At 38.0% G+C, this 24,358-nt stretch overlaps 9 protein-coding genes across 9 annotated transcripts; 2 read left to right on the top strand and 7 right to left on the bottom strand. All coding sequences in view use genetic code 12, as the record gives it.

Moving 5' to 3' along the window:
- Positions 1–195: 195 nt before the first annotated feature.
- RJT20DRAFT_391 (uncharacterized protein) lies at positions 196–1,751 on the bottom strand (the record flags this gene model as incomplete). The annotated part of the gene is made up of 2 exons (XM_064919959.1): positions 196–714; positions 1,479–1,751. The coding sequence occupies 2 exons, from the start codon at positions 1,749–1,751 to the stop codon at positions 196–198; spliced, it is 792 nt and encodes a 263-aa protein (XP_064772620.1).
- A 1,363-nt stretch (positions 1,752–3,114) lies between these two features.
- Positions 3,115–4,545, bottom strand: RJT20DRAFT_136881 (RTA1 domain-containing protein; the record flags this gene model as incomplete). The annotated part of the gene is made up of 1 exon (XM_064918521.1): positions 3,115–4,545. One exon carries the CDS (start codon positions 4,543–4,545, stop codon positions 3,115–3,117), a length of 1,431 nt encoding a protein of 476 aa, XP_064772619.1.
- Positions 4,546–5,315: 770 nt separating this feature from the next.
- Positions 5,316–6,725, bottom strand: RJT20DRAFT_136880 (RTA1 domain-containing protein; the record flags this gene model as incomplete). The annotated part of the gene is made up of 1 exon (XM_064918520.1): positions 5,316–6,725. The coding sequence occupies one exon, from the start codon at positions 6,723–6,725 to the stop codon at positions 5,316–5,318; it is 1,410 nt and encodes a 469-aa protein (XP_064772618.1).
- A 1,008-nt stretch (positions 6,726–7,733) lies between these two features.
- Positions 7,734–9,107, bottom strand: RJT20DRAFT_136879 (RTA1 domain-containing protein; the record flags this gene model as incomplete). The annotated part of the gene is made up of 1 exon (XM_064918519.1): positions 7,734–9,107. The coding sequence occupies one exon, from the start codon at positions 9,105–9,107 to the stop codon at positions 7,734–7,736; it is 1,374 nt and encodes a 457-aa protein (XP_064772617.1).
- Positions 9,108–11,500: 2,393 nt separating this feature from the next.
- RJT20DRAFT_136878 (leucine-rich repeat domain-containing protein) lies at positions 11,501–13,909 on the top strand (the record flags this gene model as incomplete). The annotated part of the gene is made up of 1 exon (XM_064918518.1): positions 11,501–13,909. One exon carries the CDS (start codon positions 11,501–11,503, stop codon positions 13,907–13,909), a length of 2,409 nt encoding a protein of 802 aa, XP_064772616.1.
- A 954-nt stretch (positions 13,910–14,863) lies between these two features.
- On the top strand, positions 14,864–17,076 carry RJT20DRAFT_386 (uncharacterized protein; the record flags this gene model as incomplete). Its single annotated transcript, XM_064919949.1, has 4 exons — positions 14,864–15,396; positions 15,426–15,726; positions 16,172–16,389; positions 16,746–17,076. 4 exons carry the CDS (start codon positions 14,864–14,866, stop codon positions 17,074–17,076), a joined length of 1,383 nt encoding a protein of 460 aa, XP_064772615.1.
- A 160-nt stretch (positions 17,077–17,236) lies between these two features.
- MAK16 (ribosome biosynthesis protein) lies at positions 17,237–18,553 on the bottom strand. Its single transcript, XM_064917802.1, has one exon. It carries the CDS (start codon positions 18,220–18,222, stop codon positions 17,299–17,301), a length of 924 nt encoding a protein of 307 aa, XP_064772614.1. The 5' UTR covers positions 18,223–18,553; the 3' UTR covers positions 17,237–17,298.
- A 167-nt stretch (positions 18,554–18,720) lies between these two features.
- SCP1 (Scp1p) lies at positions 18,721–19,308 on the bottom strand (the record flags this gene model as incomplete). The annotated part of the gene is made up of 1 exon (XM_064918517.1): positions 18,721–19,308. One exon carries the CDS (start codon positions 19,306–19,308, stop codon positions 18,721–18,723), a length of 588 nt encoding a protein of 195 aa, XP_064772613.1.
- Positions 19,309–20,156: 848 nt separating this feature from the next.
- IMH3 (IMP dehydrogenase) lies at positions 20,157–21,974 on the bottom strand (the record flags this gene model as incomplete). Its single annotated transcript, XM_064919938.1, has 2 exons — positions 20,157–21,271; positions 21,524–21,974. 2 exons carry the CDS (start codon positions 21,972–21,974, stop codon positions 20,157–20,159), a joined length of 1,566 nt encoding a protein of 521 aa, XP_064772612.1.
- Between the last annotated feature and the right edge of the window lie 2,384 nt (positions 21,975–24,358).

Raw genomic sequence — 24,358 nt, 5'->3', positions numbered from 1 at the left:
GATAATACCCATGTGAGTTCCCTACACAAGGCGGTGTGGAATTATGAAATCTGGTCTTATCGTAGTTCCGGGCGTTTGGTAGTCCAATTGAATCCATAGCAGTTCCTTTGCGTTCATTTGGCGACATATCCTTCGATAGAGCCAATTTCTTTGATTATATCAATGTTCCTTCTATGTTCTTGACTTACCCCGAGATCAACAAAGGTATATCAAGGCTCCCTTGAGACCTAGAATCTCAAATTTCGCAATTACTTCATCAATTGAAAATCCGATAATTGTTAATATAACATAGATGATGAAAAACAAAACAATTGAGACCCAATCCATCATCCTCCTGTTCATTACCTGCTCATATCTGGTTATTTCATCCATCTTGTCTTCCTTCAATACGCCTAGTTTAGACAATAGAATAATGATTATAACTAAAACTATGATGACATAAAGATCCATCGTAATTATGGCTTGGGCTCTAGCAAATAACCCTGCTTTTGCACCTTCTAGAGACATATTAAAGCTCCCGACATTGAGTCTTTCACTGAAATAACTAACGCATACCGCAAGTAGTTCCAAACTAACGAAGTTTGCACTAGTCAGAGCAATAGCGAAATTTCTTTGCTTGACTTTGTACTGTTTCTCCTCCTCAGGGGAGAGTATAAGGGAACGGGCAACTTGCTCCTCGTTCAACCCCACATCTTTTTCGTCAATCCAGGTCTGCTCTACACTGGGTGTACAGTTTTCATTATTATCACTTACCTTTACAAATAAACTTATTATTACTTCCCAACAAAAAGCTTGCTATCAATAGATTATATGATATTATTAAAATCGTATAAATTGAAACGGGGTCAACGGGGCCACATTAAGAGGTTTGATGTTCATACGATGCAGGAAAGAAAAATATGTTCGGAAATCGGAATTAATAAACCGAATTGAGACGCACCATTAAAATATTTGGAAGTATTCATTACCAAGTATGACCACCAAAACTAGGAGTTATAATAGTCATTAAAGGTTTGATTATAAATACATTGTATAATTTACTTATAGAACAAACAAAAACTTATGATGTCAATAATTATCATATGATGTAGCCAGTAGAACTCTGGGTGCTTTACCAGAGAGCTCCAATACCCCTGAGATTCCAAACGCAAAAATGCCATCTAGTCAGTAGATCAAGGCAGTTCTAGTAATCCGAATACATCGTCATCACATCTAAAATCCGAATCTCAACTCTTGGCATACCGCTTCTGCAAAGTATATACAATGAACAAGCCGGACATGTAGGAAACAGTGGAAAAAATATTCATGAGTAGACATAAACCCACCAAGTGTAGGGTTATCTGGTGTTTGCTTAGATGCTTTTTTGGAATGACTATGGGGGAAACTTGGCTCTCCTGTTGAGGAGGTGAGCCAAGATACCACTCCAATCCAAAGCTCACCACCAGATGAAAGGAGTATAACGATAATATAATAATCACCTGTTGTACCAAGGTTTTCTTTGAGGTTGCTTCAGGAGCGTCATACATAGCAATCCTGAAGTAGAATAAGATCAAATTTGTATTGATAAACAGAGAATACATGGCAAATGATAATAAGAAAGGGAAAAATTTGCTGAATCTTTCAAGCCTGGCCCGGACTTGAATGGTCTCCTCATCGACTTCTATTTCTGATCCATAATTAGAGTGATTATCTACTCCGATGGCCTTTTCATCCATCCAGATCTCCTCTGACAACTTTGTAGTCTCCGTCATGATAGTTAATACTAGTTAAGTGCTTAATTTTAACTTCGGTAAAGTACATCTGTTAACTACTTCAAGGAATTTTTATCACGATTTATTTCTAATTATAAGTGATTACAAAGAAGACGGTAGCCACGGGAGTATGAAATTTTAGGGAAATAGGATGCATGATTCTATTAATATTTTGGTTTCCGACCATGATACGGGGATTGAACAACCTCCGTGAAGGCCGGAATGTGACTTTAGCAAAAGTACGTTATATATAAAGCGTGGGTAACACCAAAAGATGGGGTTAATAACTAAGTTGTGTAAGCCTAACTCCGTTGGTGTGGGGACAAAGGAGCAATATAAACCCTAATAAAATCCTTTAATATGAGATAGAATTTATATACTTCTGTAGTATTAAATACATAAGTCCCCTTAACTAAACGTCTAACTACCCGAAAGGTAGTCAAACAAATACCGACCGTTAAATTCCGACTCTGCATACTGCACACGCTATGTTATCAAAGTTTAAGCGAATACTATGCAGAGCCGAACCAACATTAAACGGATTAACATAGCGTGCACCTCGGTTTACAATATTGCCAGTAAATGACTCGCAACTAAGCATCGTATCATGTAAGGGGTCGACTATAGGACCAAACCTCCACACAATCTAGAAGAATCATAGTGAGTAACTCCTCGCTGATCGAAGGGTCGGAAACCTCATGTCCGATTTAAATCTTTTGTAGTATAATCATCAAAGGCTTAACTAGCAGTTATAAAAGTTCTTAAAGCTTGCGGCTACTAGGCGACCCGTGGAGTAGAGATTCATATTATAAGTTATATTGGATTAAGTAAAGAAGGAGTAATAAAATTCATTCTATGACATATATATATATAGATCAGAACAAACATGCCATCATAGAACGCAATCACAGCAATTTGCCGAAAGTAAGCCGTTATCCCGGCAGTAGATTAAGACAGTCTAATTAATCTAAATGCATTTGCACAACCTCTACTCTTGCTATACCTGTTGTAAAATTTGAAACACAGGCAGCCCCTGTCTTGCGTTTGATTATTTATAAATGACAATAAATCGTAATAATTCCTTGAAGAAGTATTCACTTCAGCGATAATATATAGTAGACAGCTGTAATTAGATCCCTTCATATTGCACAAAAAACACTATGAGGGGTCCCACGCTGCAAAACCAAGTGTAGTATTATTTTCAGTTGTTTCCAAAGGGAAAAGCTTTAAAAGTACATTAGAAGTAAATGTCTAAGAGAATAGAAGGCATCGATTGATATAAGTAAAGTAAATATTCTCCCTAACTAAGCTTTGAGGCAAAACGCTATAAATCACAAAACACCAACATTACAACAAATTTACCTTATAAATGTTCTCTGATTGTCGCTGGTTGGTAGCCATGTCCATGTACTTCTATACCATGGAATAAATCATCTCCGCGAAATAGGAATGTAGTGTTCTCTTGAATACCTTCGCTCTTCTCGTCTTGAGATGGAGCGTCGAGGTTATGTTTAATTGACTTCATGGATACCGTGACCTTCGGGCCTAAAACAAAGAAAGGATTAAAGGGTACAAAGATGATAGCAACCACTGCAACCAAGAAGGAATCTAATGCAAATAGATACAACTCATGAGTCATGAAATATCCATCGAATCCTTGAGATAATTCAACTACCCTGTACACGCATCTGATATAAATTGCGAAGACAGCTATTGACATTGCTAACGGGAACCAGTTGTACAATGGTCTTCCTCTTATTTGTGCAAACCTTGAGTTGTAGAAAAGCTCCAAATGTTGAACTTTGTACTTTCGTGCAGAGCTAGTATTAAAAAGCAATTTGAAAAAGTTTGATATTGATGCCTTCCATAACGTTGATCCGTACGAATGGAAGGCAAGTGCTGTAGCTTCATCCGCCTTCGTGTGTCTTATATTGGTTGACATTCCATGCTTAAAGTAAACCCTTCGTAAAAAGATAAACCAAAATATTAGAAATGCAGACATAGCTACAACTTGAAATACCATCCCTGCTACCATTATGTTTCTTCCTAACCCAGAGTCCCCGTTATTATGAGCAGCGCTGGATGCAATTGCTCCTCCAGCTGATTGCATAAATAGTGATGCAAAATCACAGCCCATAAATAAATAAGAATACCACATTGGCTTTAAGAACGAAAATTGCCGGCCATGTACAACAACAAGTTGTGCAAAGAGATAATATATGCCAGCCATGACAAAAGCTGGGGCAATGGTCAAACAGACAAGCTGAATCAAGTACAAGTTCATATTAGACATATTAGGCATTGACATAACTCTAGCAACATACCCAAGTGTTTCCAACCCTAAACCAAGGACAAATGAAATATTGAACCAATGGTAACGAGATTTGACCATCATTATTAGAGTGAAAAGACAAGTGGCACCAAAAAAGCACAAGAAAGTATAATTACCAATGGTGCTTAGATCTTTGATTCCATATTGATTGAAATATGTAAAGTTATAGTCATCTAAGTTCACAGTAGCTTCAAATATCGCTTTTGATGCTTGAGCTTTTACAGCTGAATTAGTTGCCGTAGCAAGGACTTGTTGGTACTTGATTATAGTCCATGATGCCCTAGCACCTCTGAGCTCATTGTCCAATTCCATCAAATCTGCAGATTTGATACCTTTAGCAGCAGCAGCATGGGTCAATGATGTAATCAAAGTGGAAATACTTGAACTTAAGGTAGGTTCAATGCTGGTAATAGTAGTTTTCGTCGGCATGGACGTAGTACTCCATCCTCCTAAGTTAACCATTGTGCGATCTACAGGCGTATCTATTGTTAAAAAACTTCTGGTTCGTCCGAAAAGAAACAGATTAAATATAAACTCAGCAGTTTCGACTACCTGCGATATATATAGATAGCAAATCATTTTGCAATCTAATCCAGAATTCCTCTCCCTAATCCCAATTATGTTATATTACAAGTGGGGGGTATCATCGTAAATGGATAAGATTTTTTGCGACCCTCAAGAAATAATTTATTTTGCAATCATTTTTTCAGTTGAGGGGCTTAATATTATCAACGGCGGGTGAAATTTGATCTTGCGATAGAACACTTTGGGTAGATGAAGTTCTTGGCAAGGCGCTAGTCATGTTGGTGTTGATAATAATCGTGACTGTTACAATTAGTATGGTAATTTCAAGAGATTTGGCCAATGAGGGATGAACGTAAGTTGAATTAAGAAGTATGATGATCATACTTCTTAATTACTGACAACTGATGGTGACATGGGGCACCTCTGCAAAGCAGAATTGCTATGCTAAAATATTCGCACTATCACTAAGGCCATATTAAATCATCCAAATACGAAGAGACCTAGATTCGCTTCTGAAAGATATAAGTTGATGTTGGTGAAAAGTCTCGGCTTTCTTGGCATGAAATTACCGATGAAGTTACTACTTCAAGTAAAATGTTTAATATGTCCATTGATACCGAGAATTTGTAATAAAATACCTCAGACCACTAATCTAAAGAATATAGCTTCCATTTGCCCTGTTTATACCTTCTATAATAATACTGCAACTACACCTTGTTGTCCTTCTCCTTAAAAGAAATCTTATCGAATCCTTCTTGGGACGAAACCTCTCGGGTAGTGCCCTCGAGGTCATCACCATCGTCTTCTCTAATACTGGACTGACCCTCAGAATAAACTTGCTCATCGTGGTTACCCTTAATTGATTTGACACTAATAGCAACCTCTGGTCCAAGGACAAAATATGGATGAAATGGAACAAACAAAAGGGCAACGATTGTGATCATCAATGCGTCTAAAACCATAAGATATACCTCATGGGTCATCAAATACCCACTGAACCCTTGTGCCAATTCCACCACTCTATAAATACATCTGATGTAAATGGCAATTACTGCAATTGTCATAACAAGAGGGAACCACGAGAATAGCTTTCTGGACCTAATACTTGCAAACTTAGGATTATAGAATTGTTCCAAGTGGTACAGTTTGTATTCTCTAGCCTTTTTGCCATTGAACAACAAAAAGATGAAGTTTATAAATGAACGCTTCTTGAAAGAGGAATCGTATTGGTGTATTTCTTGCTTCAACTCATTCTCCCCATCTTGACTCTGACTGTACCTGAAATACAGTCTAACTAAGAAACTAATCCAGAACACTAAGAAAACAGACATCGCAACTACTTGGAAAGCAATACCCGCAATCATTATATCAGTACCTGGCTTTGCATTATCGTTGTTCTTTGAAGCGATAGATGCCATGGCACCACCAATTGCTTGAATGACTAAGGAAAGGATATCACATCCAATGAAAAAATATGAGTACCACATAGGCTTAAGAAGAGAGTACCTCCTTCCATGAATAACTGTCAATTGAGCAAACAAGAAGTATATACCTCCCATGAGGAATGCAGGAGCAATTGTTAAACAAATCAACTGAAGTAAGTAATAGTTCATATTGATAGCGTCGGTCAACGACAAAGTTCTACCCAAGAATCCCATAAACTCAAGTGCCAATCCTCCCGAGAAGGCAACATTATACCAGTGATATCTTGACTTGATGATCATAAGTAAAGTATACAAAAAAGTGAGTGCAAAAATAATTAGGTAAATAATATTTGGTGCCTTATCTAGACTGAGGGTATTATAAGGGGACTCGCTTATTTTTAAATCAACCAAGTTCAAAGTCGATTCGAATATAGCCAGGGTTGCTTGTGCCAATACTGCTTCATCCGTCGCCGTTGCTATAACATTTTCGGCTTGCACGATGGTCATGGAAGCTTGGGCTCCTCTGAGAACATATTGTAAAGAAACCAAGTCTTTACGGGCAAGGCCATCAACGGAGACAGCAAGAATTGATGAAATAGTGCTCTCCAACCCAGTTATATGGGTTGGGTTAATACTGGACAAGGTTGTGATACTGGGGACATGGTCCGGAGTCCAGCTACTCAAAGTAGCCATTTTACCTATTTTTTTTTCTTGTTGAAAGAACTACTATAAGACACACTTTCAAATCTACTGTTTCACTTAAAGAAGAAGCTATTCTTTATATATAAAAAGATACTAAAAATATCCGGTTCTAAAGTGACAAGTCCGCTAAGTCCTTTGAAATCTTTTTCGATCGGATATAAACGGCGAATGCGAGATTTCCATCCAAGTGCATCATCATTGCGGGCTTCGGGTCAATATCCGAAGTTGGAAACCTGATTCCGTGCGAAGGTTTCCTTTGTTATACATGTATGTAGTATATGCAACATGAAAGGTTAAGTGGACTAGGTGGCTTGGGATGAATCCACATGTACTACGGTCACCACAAGCCTTGTAGTCGTTTGGCACCACTGATTGTTTTAAGAAGAAGGATACATAAAGATGCCAGGGCAGTTTTCCACTAGGGTTCAATCTTATATAAGCGCTAGTAACTTTAAAAAATATGTGTTTATGACCGTTGGCAAAGTTTCTCTGAAGCAAAAGTTAGTCTGTCTGACAATATGATAGTAGTACAAACGTCAGGTCATAAGCCGTAGTTCCACAGGGTCAATGATTTCAGTGGTGCCCCACCCTCTCTAAACTTGAACGGAAAATTCAATACGCAACATATCTTGTGTATTGTAAAGCATAAAGGAATTACTAATCTCATCCCATTAGAGCGCTACGGAGAGTCTCTCATTTTGTGTTTCCTTGCATTGTAAATAAAATACGACTCCTAGGATTTTATTCTATGACGTACCTTAAAATGGTATGCCTCCCCTTTGGGAAATCGTTGCACAGCCCGTCAACGTAACCGTACGTACGGTTTAACTGCGAATACACAGTGGAAGTACACCCTTGTATTACTTCCGTTGATATCGGAGTTTGTCTTTAAGCCAGTAAAGTTTACGGTAGTAGCTCTTCCGGCCTTAATGCGCCATTGGACAAAGATTATATTCTTCGAGCTTATCTCCTTCGGAGTTTTCAATAATCGAAGACAATTCAAGCCGGGTTTAATTTGGTTCTGATGCTATCAAAATCAATCTGTGGTTCCACCTCTTCTACACTTAAATCATTCGAGTCAGTAGTACTTTCACTGTCTAAACCTTCTTGATCTTCATTTCTTTTTATCGATTTTGCAGTGACAACTACCTCTGAGCCAAGGACAAAGTAAGGGTGGAAAGGAACAAATATGAGAGCTACAATTGCAATCATCAAAGCGTCCAAAACCATGAGATAAACTTCATGAGTTATTAGATAACCACGATATCCTTGAGCTAATTCGGCCAATCTGTAAACGCATCTAATGTAAATAACGATGACTGAAATTGTCATCACAAGGGGAAACCAGCTGAATAATTTTCTTGCTCTAATCAGGACATACTTTTGGTTATAATGTTGATCCAAGTAGTCTACTTTGTATTGTCTTGCACTTCTTCCATTTAAAAGAAAGATAAGGAAGTTTTGAATAGTAGCACGAGTAAATTTAGGGGTAGAATTAATATTTTTCAATTCAATTCCAATGACCTTTCTCTTTTTGAAAAACACTCTGTGTAAAAAGTTAAACCAGAAGACTAGGAAAACTGACATTGCAAGAACTTGAATAGCAATTCCAGCAATTGTAACATCTGTACCTATATCTGACGTTTTCTTGTCATCAGCAATCGATGCGATAGCTCCACCAGCAGACTGAATCAAAAGTGCTAAAATATCACACCCAATAAATAAATAGGAATACCACATTGGCTTGAGAATGGAGAATTCCCTTCCATGAAGCACAGCTAGTTGTCCAAACAAGAAATATATCCCTGCCATAATAAAAGCAGGAGCAATAGTTAAACAAATTAGTTGAACCAAAAAATAGTTCAGATTCATCATATCACTCAAGGAAAGTGTTCTTCCCAAGAATCCTATGAATTCAAGGGCTAACCCGCAAACAAATGAAACATTATACCAATGATATCTCGACTTCACTAACATAGCAATGGTAAATAACATTGTGAGTCCAAATAAGACCAAGAAAACAATATTAGCAGCAGCATTCAAACTAATAGTATGATAGGAAGAGCCCTCTATTTCGAAATCTACCAAATTAAAAGTTGATTCAAATATGGCTTGGGTGGCCTGAGCTAATATAGACTGATCAGTTGCAGTTGCAATAACTACTTCTGCTTGGACTATTGTCAAAGAAGCTTGCGCAGCTCTTAAAGTATATAAATAGCTATTGGGGTCACTAGTATCAAAATCGGATGCAACAATCTTTGAAGAGACGGAAGAAATTACACTAGATAAAGAAGGACCATGAGTTGTAGCGATACTAGACAAAGTTGTCCTTGACGGAATGGAACTTGGTGACCAGGTTGGAAGCTGATTCATATTGTTTTATTGTGTGATTTTCTTGTAATGAAACCAAACATGAAGAATGCTACATCTTTAAAGGAAATTGGTCTACATTTATAGTTCTTTGACTAAAGCTATTTGAATGGTAGAAATTGTTAACTGTGGCAGCAGAGTTCTTACACTACTGCAAATCTATGAAAACATATAGGTAAGAACTCTGCCCCTTTGTAAAACTCTTGGCAACCACGCTGGAAGTTAAATCGAATTCGATATTGCGCCTAGACAAATGTGATTCCACTTTAGGGCTATATAACTAGTCGAAATCTATATTCAGAAACAACACTTGGGCAATGCTTTGTTATATTTAACTGATTTTGCTCCCTGTTACCAAAGAGGAAATGTTCCAGATTACGGACTAACCTCATTTTTTCCGTCCATCTCCGTTCGTAAATCAATCGGAAGAACAGTTTCACAGCCTCGCATTTGTTGTCCCATGAAATACGGCAGTATCTCCTTACGGTTGTTCTTATTGTGGCCACACAATCCGACATCAATTGACGTGTGATGGTAATGGATTCTATTGATAGTTCCTGTGGAGGTTGGGGTGAGGTTACCATGCCAGTCGTATCAGGATTTACATGAGCTCTCTCGTGGCCATTGAGTATACTACTTTGTTTTTCTTGTAAGACTTTGACATGTAATGGAGGCTTGGCAACACGTTGAAAACATTTTTGTCACCATTCTTAGCTGCATCTTGAACCCGCTTATCTCAGTTTAAATCCGTTCTATTAATATCAGCACTGCCCAAGTGATTATATTTAGCAGCTCTACTCAATGGGAAACACCGCAAATTGTCGGTTATCTTCCATGTGTGAAATCGTGAGACAGTCCTCTGCTTTTGAGAGTTTATCTTTACTTGTTGAAGGCGCCACATAACAAATGCTAAAGTGGCAACTCAAAAAATACCGTAACTTACAAATCAAGGCCGCATTTTTGAATTGCAAAATCCATGGGCACATGCTTCGAGTTTCGTTTCAATGAACCCGTAAGGCTGAATGGAACTATACTGGCAACGATATGGGTTCGTATATAGTAGAAAAGGTAGAAGATATACCTTCCGAAGTGCTCAAAATATAAGAATGACTTCTCTAAAAGAAACCTAAAAGCCGTCTTGGCTACGAACCTGTCTCTAACATTCTATGCTTCTACATCAATTAAGTTACCGTACAAAGCAGTCTGATTTACAATATAAAGATGTCAGACATAAAAACATTAATTACTTGATAATAGATGAATATTGCCTTAAGGATGTTTTTCAGCAGAGAGACGAATTGTCAAAGTTCAATACAATACCAATATTCTTAGTTGTGAAAGCTTTCTAGTCTCATTTTAAGTTGAATCATTTGACGGACAATGGAGCCTTGAGATCTCAATTTCCCTGAATGCTAGCTATTTAGAATTAAAGCAGACTCTACTAGCTGAATGGGTAGTTTAAGTAATGACACAAACATACTCTGTTATGTGATAATAAAACCTTAATTGATCGTGGGAGGCTTTAGGTTCAGAGACAACCATATCGACTCTACATCAAGCGAATTTTGTGCTCCTCCTAGTTTGTTCCTGATCATTTTATCTGTTTTTAATCAGGAATTGGTTCTATTATTGCCAGAATCGCTATTCTAAGGGTATGCACTGACATCTGGGAACGAATTGACATAGCACTACCCAACATGTGACACATGTATTTTTCCTATGATAAAAAGGATGAACCCTATCAAGGAAACAAAAATTTTCAAAATAGTAAAAACTTGCAATCTTTATCTTCAGTCGATGAAGAGGATTTCTCCGACTGAAGCATGGTATTTCAATCTCAAACATACGTAGCATCTTTTATTGGGAATTTATCAGAGTTCGTAGAATTGCAATGCTTCTTATTACACAGTTTTAAATCGTGAGTTGCAGTTATCAGAGATTACTTGCCCTTGATTTTTATGGTTGTTATATGATGACATCTAGAGATCAAGTGGAACGATGACTTGAAATAAACTATGTTAGAACTCATGGATATACGTGACGACAACCTCTTCGAGTTAGGACTACTCTTCTCGAACAAGCCTTAGCGTGACTTTTTGGCATTGTTTGATACATCCGCACATCTTATAAGATATGGTGGGTGCGCTTTAGCTCTATAATTTAACATACAATTGATTTAGCATGCACTATCTACATCTATATAAATAGCCCTTCTATAACTGTATGCTAATCAATCTATGGGTTGCATATTATTTTTTGTGGGGATGTCGCAAATCCGATTCGCGTCCATTTTTAGACTGCAAATTCCATATGCACATGCATTTCATTAACCAATATGAAAGTTAATCTACATCTTGAACAAGAAGACTTACGGGGACCTAATACCATGATGCAAAATGCTGTCCGAAATATTGAAGAAGATTCCACATTTCCCGCCAACTGTACTTCAAACAATAACCGATAACCTATCGAAAAAGAGTTTAAGAACAATCTTGGCTACGAAGCTGAGACTTAAGCCCTATGCTTTCAGATCTATGTACAATGATATTACCATAGATTACATTTCAAATGATGGAGAGCCGTATATCAAGCAGGATTATAGTCACTCCAAAGATAAAACAAATGACTTTGATGATTTAATTATTGATGAATATTGCCAGAAGGATATAACGCTCCAACGATTGGACGACTTATCCATTTTCAATACAGTCTATAATTTCATTTCATTCCTTCAACAGAAACAAGCTTTCGTCCCTAAGTCAATAAAGTTTGCAGATTCATGGTCCTTAATTGAGCTTGCAAAGTCTTATTCCGACCTTTTGAAAAAAGTTGAAAAGTTGGAGGTCTGTTTGCAAGATACTGTAACAGTTGACGAAAATGTTCAATACATTCTTGATCTTCCCTACAGAATCGAAAGGGCGGTCTGTTTCTTGGGGAGTGCTGACTTTTCATCAAAGAGTTTAAAACAGCTTTTTCTAATGAGTCAAATTGAGGACAAGGAACTGTTCTTCGAGAAAGTTCCAAATTTGATGATATTAGAGCTTCGTAACTCAGACATCACACTCGACGACTTACAATATTTGCCCAAGACCTTGAGAAAACTAACGCTTACGCTGTCGTTATTAAATGAAAACTTGGATATCTGTAAGTTTGACCTCCCCTCGAGGTTAAATGAGTTTCAACTTTGTTTCGACAGATCAGATGACAGCTTTTTTACTGGAGAAAACTCTGTTGTTGATCTTTCTCATTTGTTAAATCTTACTAAGGTCACATTTACAGCCAAAGGAATGGACTCTCTTGATCAATTAATCTTACCTTGTGGAATCCAAGACTTAAAGTTACAAGGATGTGACATGTTAGCTTCCATCTCTAGCATTTCTAAATATAGAAACTTGCTAACTTTGAATGTTAAAGGGTGTCCATCATTGACACAAAAATCATTTTTTGTGGATACAGAGTTACCCCTGTCATTGAAAGTGATTACATTTATTGGAAGGTCTATTGATGGGAGGGCAGTCCCGAATTCTGACATGTATTTCGAAGTTGGAAATGAAAGATTCTTCAAATTGGGATCTGAATGTAAGTTCCCTCCATTTTTGGAGCATTTGGATATCAATGCAGATTCATCGATGGTTTTGGATGGCTTTTTATCGCTACCACCAACTTTGACGACATTGAAATTGAGGAATTTCATATCCACCGTTAACTTTGAACAGTTGAAACTACCAGGGAATCTCTTAAATTTGGAGCTTAAGGGTGTGAATCTTATAACTTTAAATTCTATCCAATTTCCATTGACTTTGGTCAATTTGGACTTGTCTAATAATGGAATATTTTCCATTTTGAATACCAATCTCTCAAAATTGTCCAAGCTTTCCACTCTCAACTTGAGACGTAATAATTTGAAGTACTATGGCTCATTGGCCTCTCAAATCCCTCAAACATTGAAGTATTTGGACTTAAAGCAAAACCAACTTGTCGACTGTCATCTCAGCAATGTCAAAGACTTGCATACTCTAGATTTATCTGATAACAAATTTGATAAAGCCCTTGAACCTGAGAAGTTGAGATTACCTTCGTCATTGAAAGTATTGAAAATGGAAGGAAACCTGATTAACTCTGTTTCAAGCGAATTATTGTTTTCCCCAAATTTGCTCCTGCTCAATCTTTCTGTTAAGTTGCTTAATAAGTACTTAGTGGAGTCATTGCCCCAATCATTGAAAAAATTGAAACTATCCACCCGACTGATATCTAAGGAGGTGATAGATGTAAGTTTAGATAACTTGAAATACTTGGACTTAACGTGTAACGAGGACAATGGATTGTATAGGGGAAATCTTAAATTACAAAATTGCAAATCATTGCACTCAGTACGACTTGCTTTGAATTTTGCCGAATTCGATCTTCATTGCTTGCCGTTAGGGATTCGGGAACTTCAGTGTCTTGGAAAAATAACCTCTTTTATTGGAGACTTTTCAGAGTTTACAGATTTGAAATCTATCGCCTTTAGTGGCTGCGAATTTCAGGAGTTCCTAAATGATGAGAATGAGTTGCGATTACCACAGGGCTTATTTGCTCTTGATTTTTACCTGTGTGACATTACGGATATCTCCAAAATAAAGTGGAACGATCAATTGAAGTTGATTAGACTAGCGTGGACGTATATAACCGAAGACGGGCTTCACCAACTAGGGCTTCTCTATCAGAACAAGCCTAATTTTATTGGAATTATGGCTCACCTGAATTTATTTGATACACTATCAGGGTTTAGAGACGCACGTATTATATACGATATGGGGTTTTAGATCATCGAGTATGTCCTATAAAAATATTAAACTATGTTATCAATGAAGACTGAGATTTTCAAAGAAATGTTACTCTACTGTTAACTTATCCATCTACCAAGAAACCGCTATTCATAGATCATGCATTTGCATGCGTAGTTTCATTTACCTTACATCTTGTATCCTATTAGATATCAAGTATCCTTATTGGCTACATGTACGCAGCAACTATCAACTTCCGTCTTGCCCTAAAATCTATTGATTCTCACATTAATAGATTTAGTTTGAAGGCAGCTTCCATGATGTCTTGAATCTTATCAAAATGTAGATTTTTTTTTTTTTTGCTATGAGTCAAATACATTCCGATACTTAATATTTTGTTCATAACAATATATATGTAATAAATCCACCTAGATATGCAGATGGCACATAAAACAATGCAGCAAGTTGTATAGAGTATCTAAAGAAGAAGTGCTCTATTTTAGCTCTGATTTGTCTTGCAAGAGTTGATGTTCCCTAGTCTTGATAACTTGGAAATGAAATTCTTTCTTAGTTAATCACTGATACATTATCGATAGTAGTACTTTTTCTCTGAAATCAAATAGGATTTCCATCAGGTAGTGTACGTTCTATGACGACTCATCTATAGACAACAATAACTGGTAACTATAACAGGTATATCGATATCGCCTCACAAACAAATTGCTTACGTATTAACTACACTTCTTTGTTGACTGCTAAACCAGATTCTAAACAAAGCGAACAGAACAGTTCGATACATTGAAATAACACTGCCATATCACTGAACACATAACCATCATGCAGAAGAGGATAGCTTCAGCTTCGTCAATACTAGCAAAGGTGGCAGATCTTCCTCATAATGTGATTCAAAACATTGTGGATAATTTAACTAAAAAGAGCTTGAAGACAATCATGGCTACGAAGCTGAATCTCTAACCGTACGCTTTCAAAAAAATGTACCGTGAAATTACTATAGATGTTGTTTGTCTTGATGACGACGGTCTAACTTTTGATAATTTCAAGGATAAAACGAATGACATTGATGACTTAATAATCGATGAATATTGCTCAAAGGATGTTGCGCTCCAGCGGATGGATGACTTATCCATTTTCAACACAGTCTATAATTTCATTTCATTCCTTGAACATAACCAAGCTTTCGTCCCGAAGTCAATAAAGTTCGATGTATGGTCCTTGTTGCAACTTTCAAAGTCCCACCCTGAGTTTTTGACTAAAGTCGACAAGTTAGATGTGGATTTTAATAGCAGAATGTTCGTGGTAAAAAACGAACTCTTACAGCAATTACTTGATCTACACAACAACATCGACCTGATAGAATTGTCCTCTCTTGGTAAGTTTTCCTCAAGCAGTTTAAGACAACTCAGTTTAAGTTCTTTGAAAGAGGACGTGCAACTATTCTTTGAAAAAGTTCCAAATTTGATGATATTGGAACTTCACAACACGGACATCAGAGTCGACGATTTCCAGTATTTGCCCAAGACGTTGAGAAAACTAGTTCTTACTTTGTCCTTAAAAATGAAAACTTGGATTTCTGGAAGTTTGACCTCCCCTCGAGATTGAATGAGTTTCAACTTTGTATCGACAGATCGGATGGCAGCTTTTTTACTGGAGAAAACTCTATTGTTGATCTTTCTCATTTGTTAAATCTTACTAAGGTCACATTCACAGCCAAAGGAATGGACTCTCTTGATCAGTTAATCTTGCCTTTTGGAATTGAGGATTTAAAGTTACAGGGCTGTGAAAAGTTATCTTCTATTGTCAGTGTCTCCAAGTGTAAGAATTTGCTTAATTTGAATGTTGAAGAATGCACATCGTTGACGCCGAAATCCTTTTTTTGGATACTGTGTTGCCCCTGTCATTGAAACTGATTAAATTCACAGGAAACACTTAGAGAGGTCCATATGATGACAGGGATCGGTATCTTGAAACTGAACGATTCTTCAAATTGGGATCTGAATGTAAGTTCCCTCCACAATTGGACCACTTGGATATCAACGCAGCGTGATCAATAGTTTTGGATGGCTATTTATCGCTACCACCAACTTTGACGACATTGAAATTGAGGAATTTCATAATGCCTGTGAACATTGAACAGTGGAAACTTCCAGAGAATCTCATAAATTTGGAGCTCAAGGCAGTGAATCTTAAAACTTTGAATTCAATCCAATTTCCCTTAAATTTGGTTAACCTAGATTTGTCTAACAATTGGATATCTTCCATTTCGAATACTAATCTCTTAAGATTGTCGAAACTTTGAGTGAAAATGATTTAACTGACATTAGATTTTTAAAAGCCCACACTCCTCTGAATGTGAAGGTCTTGTATTTGAGGCGTAACTACCTTGTTGATTGTCATTTGAATAATCTCGAAGAATTGCATACCTTAGATTTGTCTGATAATCTTGAAATGGTCTTGGCACCAGATAAGTTAAGATTGCCTGCTTCATTGAAGGTTTTTAAGTTGACACGAAATCTATTACATCTCCTCTATTTCAAGCGAGTTTAGGTTTCCTCCTAATTTACGGCTAATCAATATTAGAATTGATCTCTCTGACAGCGATTTAGTGGCATCATTGCCTCAATCATTGGTCCGACTAGAACTTAGTATATCTAACCCTTATGATATATATAAGCCTTATGATATATATATAAGACTTATGATATATATAACCCTTGTGATAATATGACGCTACCGAAATTGAAGTACTTGAAGGCGACACTGTCCTGAGGCCAACTTAAACTACGGAATTGCAAAAAATTGCATACAGTGGAATTTGACTTTGTGTGTGACTTCGACATCCGCTGCTTGCCCCTAGGATTAAGAGACTTCCGTGTCCAATTGGTGGATTCATTATGGGGGACTTCTCGGAATTTAAAGATTTAAAAAGTCTCGACTTAAGCGGTTGTGACTTCTTCATCTTGGATGAGAATGATATTTTGAATCCGCCATCAGATAATTTCCTCTCCCGACCTTCGGATGATGAGGTGTTGCAACTACCAGAAGGCTTATTTGCCATATTCGTGAGAGGATTTTATCAAGGTCCAAAAATAAAGTGTAATAAAGAGTTAACGATACTGGTAGGAGATCACTTGTCTGTGCCTGATGCCCAACAACTCTATTTAACAGAAGGAGTAGAGTCGATATAATAATGATCTTGTTGTTTTTAATTTTGGAGGATTTTCTAGTCGGGCTTAATATCAATTCATTAGGCAATAGGCACTTCGTTTTCACTTCTCTTGCTGCATATCTATAGGTACAGATTCGATTCTCTATTGTAAGGATGTACGTGGATAACCCTGATCTTGAAAGTCTATTGTACATTTTCATTCCTATTGGGATGTCTATATATATTGTGTAGTACATTATTATTACGAAACTATGTTAGTTTGAAGTGATTCTGGTTCCTGTTCATATTCTATTTCAACTCTAGCTCTTCTCCTCTTCTTAGCTTTGTTGTCACCAGAACCAGCCTTACGCTTGGAGGTCTTGTCACCTTCGTCGTCGGAGTCCTCTTCATCTTCGCTGTCCTCTTGTTCACCCTCAGACGAGGAATCGTCTAACCATCTTTCCAAGTCCTCTAAATCGACCAATTCATCGTCACCATCATCTTCCACATATTCAACTTCACCAATGTCACTCTCATCTTCCTCTCCACTCTCCAATTCGAAGTCCTCTTCCTCGTCAAATTCTTCTTCTTGCTCGACTTCATCCACTTTACCCAAGACCTTCTTCCAAATGTTTTCGTCAACATTTAATGGCTTGTCACCATAAGCTCCACTCTTCAATCTGTCCAACAATTCCTTTTCGATAGCTTTTTCGATCTTTGCTGCAGCGAGAGCTTTTCTTTCTCTGTTTTCTTCTCTTCTCTTGACCTTGTGCTTGACACCGACGTAGTGTCTCTCTTCGTCTTGTAATGCTAATCTTCTTTCTGTTATGGCCACTTGTGTCAATCTCGTCAATCTTTGCTTACACTTGTGTATCAAAAACTTCTGCCAGTACTGTAAGTGGTTGTCTATCTGGCCCAAGGCCTTATTATAGTTTTTCGATAACCTGATTCTTTCCCACATTCTCGATGGCATGTGGGCACGCTCAGCAGTTTTCATGTAAAGGTATAGTTTACCTCCGACATTCTTCACCGTGGCGTACCTGGCGTTGGCGAGAGGACAAGATTGTCTAGTACATAAACCGCTGACGTTATATTCATTTCTGCAGAAATTCTGGCCCTTATCGGTCTTTAATTTGAATGCACAGAACTGCTGATTTATAACTTGCCAAATAACTTCGTCAGACATGATGGTTGTCACTGGTATATGCTGATGCTGGGAATGCAGTAGGTATTAAACGGTAAAAATGAACTAAAGGTTGTCTAGGGTTTTTCTTCTCTGATAGTGTTATCAAGAGTTGTTCTAGAATATATAACAGAGTTTTCTTCTAGAAATGAATGGGAATGCAAATGGAATACACTAGGGGTATTCTAGGAGTTTATCGTGATCTTACTACGGAAAAGTAAGAATATGCTGCTGAAAAATGTTCAGATGAAGTCAAATACGTCTAAGTTCTCTTCTAGTCAACTACTAACAGAACAGTCTTCAAGTTCACTCTACTTTTTTATAGAAATATTTCAAATGATCTTCTTCTATATATAAATTTTTCAATGCCAGAGATGAGCCAAAAAAAAATTCTGTGGGATAAAGATGTACCTGCATATGTGGCACTCCATAGTTAACGATTTCTATTATGGTAATACTTACTAACTAGAGATAGGCCATTGGCCAGATGGTGAAAGAAGTCTAGGATCTCAACTTAAACGGCTTGGTTGGAATGGTAGGCTTGACCTTGACTGGTTTTGGTCCAATGACGGTCGGAAAAGCCGTCAGGTCGATGTTATTGGCGAGTCTCGAAAACGACATTAATGTGATAACTACTTGATAGGGGTCTTTGGACTCGTAAAGGTCAACGGTTTGGAAGATCTCGTCGTGGGGCAAGCCAATGGCTTCGCAAATGCTAAGGAAGAACGATATGTTTTCCATTTGTATGAATGGCATTTTCGAGTTTTTGTATTTCGACTTACAAGGGTTGTTGGGCACCTTTGAGGCTGGTAACAACGAGCCTAATTTGCACAATACCTCGCCATCGTGGAGGATATCGGCCAAATCGATGGTATTTATGTAGTTACTATTCACGCCGTTGCCGAATTTGCTATCAAAAAGGTTGGGAAAGTGTGGGGTCAATGTGCTCTGGAGGTATTTCTTTACCTCGAGCTGGCTGGATTTGTATCTCGCAGCTCTTGAGTTATTGACGTCTTCATCCAAGTTAGTATCGGCGTTCTGGTCGAACTTTGTCGGTTGCAGATTTCTATCGTAGTTCAAGTAGTTCATTTCAGATGCGATATCGTAATAATTGAACCAGCTGAGTAATGTCTTAAATTGTAGGATGAAGTAGTTAAACACAACGAAATGAAACAAAACAAAACAAAACAAAACAATTGATCATCTGATCCCTCCACTCTTCTCTACTCACACTCTTTCAGTGAACTGCTCATTCGCACTCTTAAGACTCCATGGAGGCTGGAGGCAGAGCTGGTGTTTGTGTACTGTGCAGTGTGCGAGGTTCCATGGTTAACTATGGTGAGATAGAATATGTAGTTGCCTTTAACTATGGAGAGAATAAGACATGAAATGAGGAAGTTGTATTGAAGAGACGTAAGGGAGGATATCCTATTCCAAGATTTCGATATTTCTACATTGAATCATTAATACACTACTTTATTTCTCTCTACCCGTACCTAGTCCATAGTACGAAACCAGAAACGTAGATTAATGTCGCACCTCTGCTATCCGAATGTCTCAAACATGTATCATATTGCTGTGCAAACTTTCTTATCCTCCATTCTACCTATTTAATGTCTTTCAGTAAGGAAAGCGATTTCACTTTTGCGGTTCAAAATTCTACTAGAGTACTTGAATGTACTCTACTTTCTCCACCAAAAATATGTCCCATTTGTTTATGGTAGCGCCGTATGGAGATTTTCATCTTATTGTAGTCACTTTTATCTCCACCGTTTCTGGCCCTTACCAATCTCCTGCTCTACTGAACTATATGATATCCATTCGGACATGACCGCACACCGCTCGACTCTCCTTCTATCAAATCATTTTTATTATTAGGCTAAAATACAATGTACTTTCATTAAGCACAGGCTGAGATAACTATATCGTATATACGCTTAGTTGTGCAATCTCTTTTCATAGGAGTGTAAACCGTGAACACCACCCTCGAATTGGGCAGAAGCGGTTCTGAACTCGAAGGTGACCTCGTGGTTGTCGACCTTGGATCTCAATTCCTGCAAAGATTGGATACCAATGTCTTGCAAGGAGTGCTGTAAACCATTGTACAAGTATGGAACGAACTTGGTGATAGAACCCTTGTCAACAACGGCACCGGAAACACCTTGGGCAACCAAAACCTTGTCAGCCTCAGAGAAGTATCTGGAGGTGGAGGCGTTGGCGTTGGTGTTGGTTTGTTGCATGGCATCGATAGAACCCATACCTCTGTAAGTCTTCAATCTCTTACCGTCACGGTAGTAGTAGTCACCTGGAGTCTCAGTAGTACCAGCTAATAAACCACCCATCATAACAGTAGAAGCACCCAAAGCCAAGGCCTTAGTGATGTGACCAATGTTACCAATACCACCATCAGCGATACATGGAACACCAAACTTGTTAGCGAACTCAGTAACGTTGTAAACGGCGGTACCTTGTGGTCTACCACAGGCCATGACCTCTTGTGTGATACAGATAGAACCAGAACCCATACCAATTCTCAAAGCATCGGCACCAGCTTCAATCAAAATAGCGGCTTGCTCTCTGGTGACAACGTTACCAGCAATAACCTCCAAATCTGGGTACTTGTTCTTGATCCACTTAAGCATCTCAATTTGGAAAACGGAGGAACCGTTGGAAGAGTCCAAGATAACAACGTCCAAACCGGCTTCAACCAACTTGTCTAATCTTTCTCTGTCAGCCTCGATAGTACCGATAGCAGCACCACACAACAATTGCTTGGAGTGGAAAGACTTAGAAGCGTCTGGGTAAGACTGGTTCTTTTGCAAGTCAGTTCTGGAGATCAAAGAAACCAAGTTGTGGTCCTTGTCAACAATAGGCAACTTACCCTTCTTAGAAGATCTCAATAATTCGTTACCTTCAGCCAAGGTAATACCTTCCTTTCCGACAATGACGTCCTTGGTCATGATTTCAGAAACAGAACTTGAGTTGTCCTCGTGGAATTGGACATCACGCGAAGTCACAATACCAAGTAATTTTCCACCAACTTTACCGTTGTCTAAAGCATATAGTTAGTATTAATGTTATTTGGCTGCGAAAACGCTAACCACCACTAATAGTTGCACAGTTATAAAGAAAACAGCAAAGAAAGCCTTGCTGTTCCAATAAGTAGTCAGAAATAGAATATCCTCAACATCGTGTGATGTAATTCGGTAGAACGAAAGTTATTAAATTAAAGAAAGATCATCAGAAAGAGTTTTTGCAATCAATATTCGGGTTCATAGCGTCTTAATTATGCGCTTATACATACCAGTAACTGGGAAAGAAGTGAAACCTAAGTCCTCCTTCATTTGCTTGATTTCGCCAACAGTAAGGTCTGGGGTGACAACAACAGGGTCGTTGATGAAACCGTTCTCGTACTTCTTGACCTTTCTGACCATCTCAGCTTGTTCTTCAGGAGAACAGTTGTGGTGGATGATACCAATACCTCCCAAAAGGGCCATGTGAATGGCCATGCTCTCTTCGGTAACGGTGTCCATAGGAGAAGACACAAATGGGGCCTTGATGGTGATTTTCTTGGTCAACTTGGTTTCCAAGCTGACGGCCGAGGAAGGGAAGTTAATCAAACCTGGCAAAACCAAGAAATCATTGTAGGTCAAACCACCGAAGTTAGAAGAGTCAATCAATTGCTTGATGTTCAATCCGTCCTTCTTTGGGTATTCCTTCAAGAAAGAGGTAGCTTTAGTAGCGTCCAAGACCATTTTTGATGTTTTCAGAGTAGTTTGGGAGAGTACAAGATGGCCTATGTCAAAAGGGGCAAACTTTGCCAAAAAAGAAAATCCAAAATGTTAAAAAGAATCCTGGATTTCCTCCTGCTTATATATGACTCCATCGAAAATTTTTCTGCCTTAGTAATTTTTTTTTTTGACTTCTTTTGATGAGATGCGAAATTTTTTTCAGAGACCCTACACGGTATAAAGTATGGAGATTATGGAAGATAGTGGGTGTAGAAAATGTAAAATGTAGGATATGGAATAGATGCAAGGTATATGCAGCCAGGCAATGATTTCCAAGGCTTTGTTTCTTTTTTTGGGGATTTTTGGTGAATTTGAAGTAGGTTTGTGTGGGACTACTATATTGGTGTTTATTTGTATGAGATGGGCTCATTGCGGCTGTTAGTAAACTTTGTATGTAAACTTTTGTTTGTAGTAGTTAGTCGGAGTTTACTAGTGCACCTCTATTAGTAATTACTTCGTATTTACATGTACTTCACGGAAAAATGTGGAGATAAGAGTAGAATTATCGATTGACGATGATACCTAGCCGCTGGCTAGAAAATGGAGGGATGTTGTAACGGCAAAACACGCCAAATTGCTGTACTGTAGAGTCTTCCGTGTAACTGAGACCGCATTTTAGTAAGCGAATCCACGGGTGCTCCGCGGGGCGGCATTCGACTTTAGGTGTGTAGCCTTGATCACCAAGAAAGGAGTGATTGCTGTCAAATGCTACATTACATAGGGTCTTTGTTGTTAGCTTGGATAGCACCATTCACATGACTACGTGCAAGTCAGGTAAATATGTATCCGATGGAAGTGGCGTCTTTCATTTGGTCTTCCACAATACTTCAATGCTCAAGGTAATGGGAACAATAAGCTTTCATTTTGGAGATTCACCAAACCACTAACTAGTAACCTACTAGTAACCATAAAATGAAGTGAAACCCAAGTAGGACTGTAACGGTCCCAAAATGCTTTTATTCTGTAAGCGAATAGGGGTTATTAACCCCTAGTCATCAAAATTATATAATTGCTCCGGCTGCAAAATGTGTGCAACAATAGCAAATGCGGGAGAAGCCATATAATAACACATTCAGAAAGAAAGACTTTGGAACATACTACGTAATAAGGGATGGTTAGTTCCACGGATGTAAGGCTTAAGCAACTCTTTGGTTGTGTCCGCAGTCTATTAGGACCATCTCGCTTATTTGTGTATTATCTCGGGTTGTTGGTTTAGATCTAAAGAGGAGATTGTGGATGCCTCTCGAAGTGGATAGCGCTTTCGATCTGAACCCTCCCTTGATAACTCAAGAATTGTCCACCATTAGATGCTAGTGTCGAGACCTTGAAAGCACTTGTTTACATTTCATAACTTCTCTCTCTTATTTATCTTATCTAAGCATTATCTCTACCTTATTGTGTCTAGGAATACGATTTGCAACTACAGAGAGTCAATTTCAGCTTCCCGTAACCTCACTCTAAGAGCATCCCTACATTATAAAAAAGTCATTGCACCCTATTTATTGGTTGAATATCTATATGAGTATTAAACAATGCTATTACCTAAACGATTGTTAGTATTCACGATAAACTGAAAGCCGTGAGAGGGTGTCATTTCATGGAGCCATAAATATGTAATCAGAGTAGCGGTTCTATAGGATTTACTATCACCACATCTATAAATAAATTATAAATATTCAATTATATAGAATCATCATTAAATATGTATTACTTTCTAGGGAAAGCAAACGCTTCCAAGAAATCAAAAACCCATGGGAAGTGAACATACCATTAACTACTCATTTAAACATTTCTCCTCAGATAAAAACATCCACCGGGAAGCACAAGCCAAATCCGTTGAGATTGACTTTCGCCATGGCAAGCTGCCATGGCTCCGGATCACGACCTCATTCTAAGAAATAAAACTCCACCTAATAAAAAACATATATTCTTAGTATATTAAAAGGTGAAGATGAACACTCTTCAGAAAAGTTTTCTGGATCCGGGTAACCCCTCTATATCATGGGTTTCTAAATACCTAATATTGGAGTATTATATATATATATATGTAGTTACCAAGTTGTACATTGTTGGATGCTTGCCGATTAAAGTATAGTTCATTTGCTGAGTTGCAGGCTTAGTGTGTCAATCTTGAGAATCTGCTCTACATAGGTAGGACACCATACATTGAACTATATTTATCAGCCCTATTTGAAGAAATAAATAGTCGATGTATATATTTAAATAAAAGACAAACATGTAGAAACAAAAATATACTGTATTGATCGCACTGGTTGATGGATCATAGGCGGATTGTCTTTGCCATCATTTGGCCTGATAAGGAGGTAATGGCAATATCCACATTTAGC

This window comes from Scheffersomyces xylosifermentans (assembly GCF_036884685.1).
Source record: "Scheffersomyces xylosifermentans strain CBS 12540 chromosome Unknown RJT20scaffold_7, whole genome shotgun sequence".
In the NCBI taxonomy this organism is placed as follows: domain Eukaryota; kingdom Fungi; phylum Ascomycota; class Pichiomycetes; order Serinales; family Debaryomycetaceae; genus Scheffersomyces; species Scheffersomyces xylosifermentans.
The sequence above is the reverse complement of the archived record's forward strand: the minus strand, read 5'-3'. Positions and strand labels throughout refer to the sequence as shown.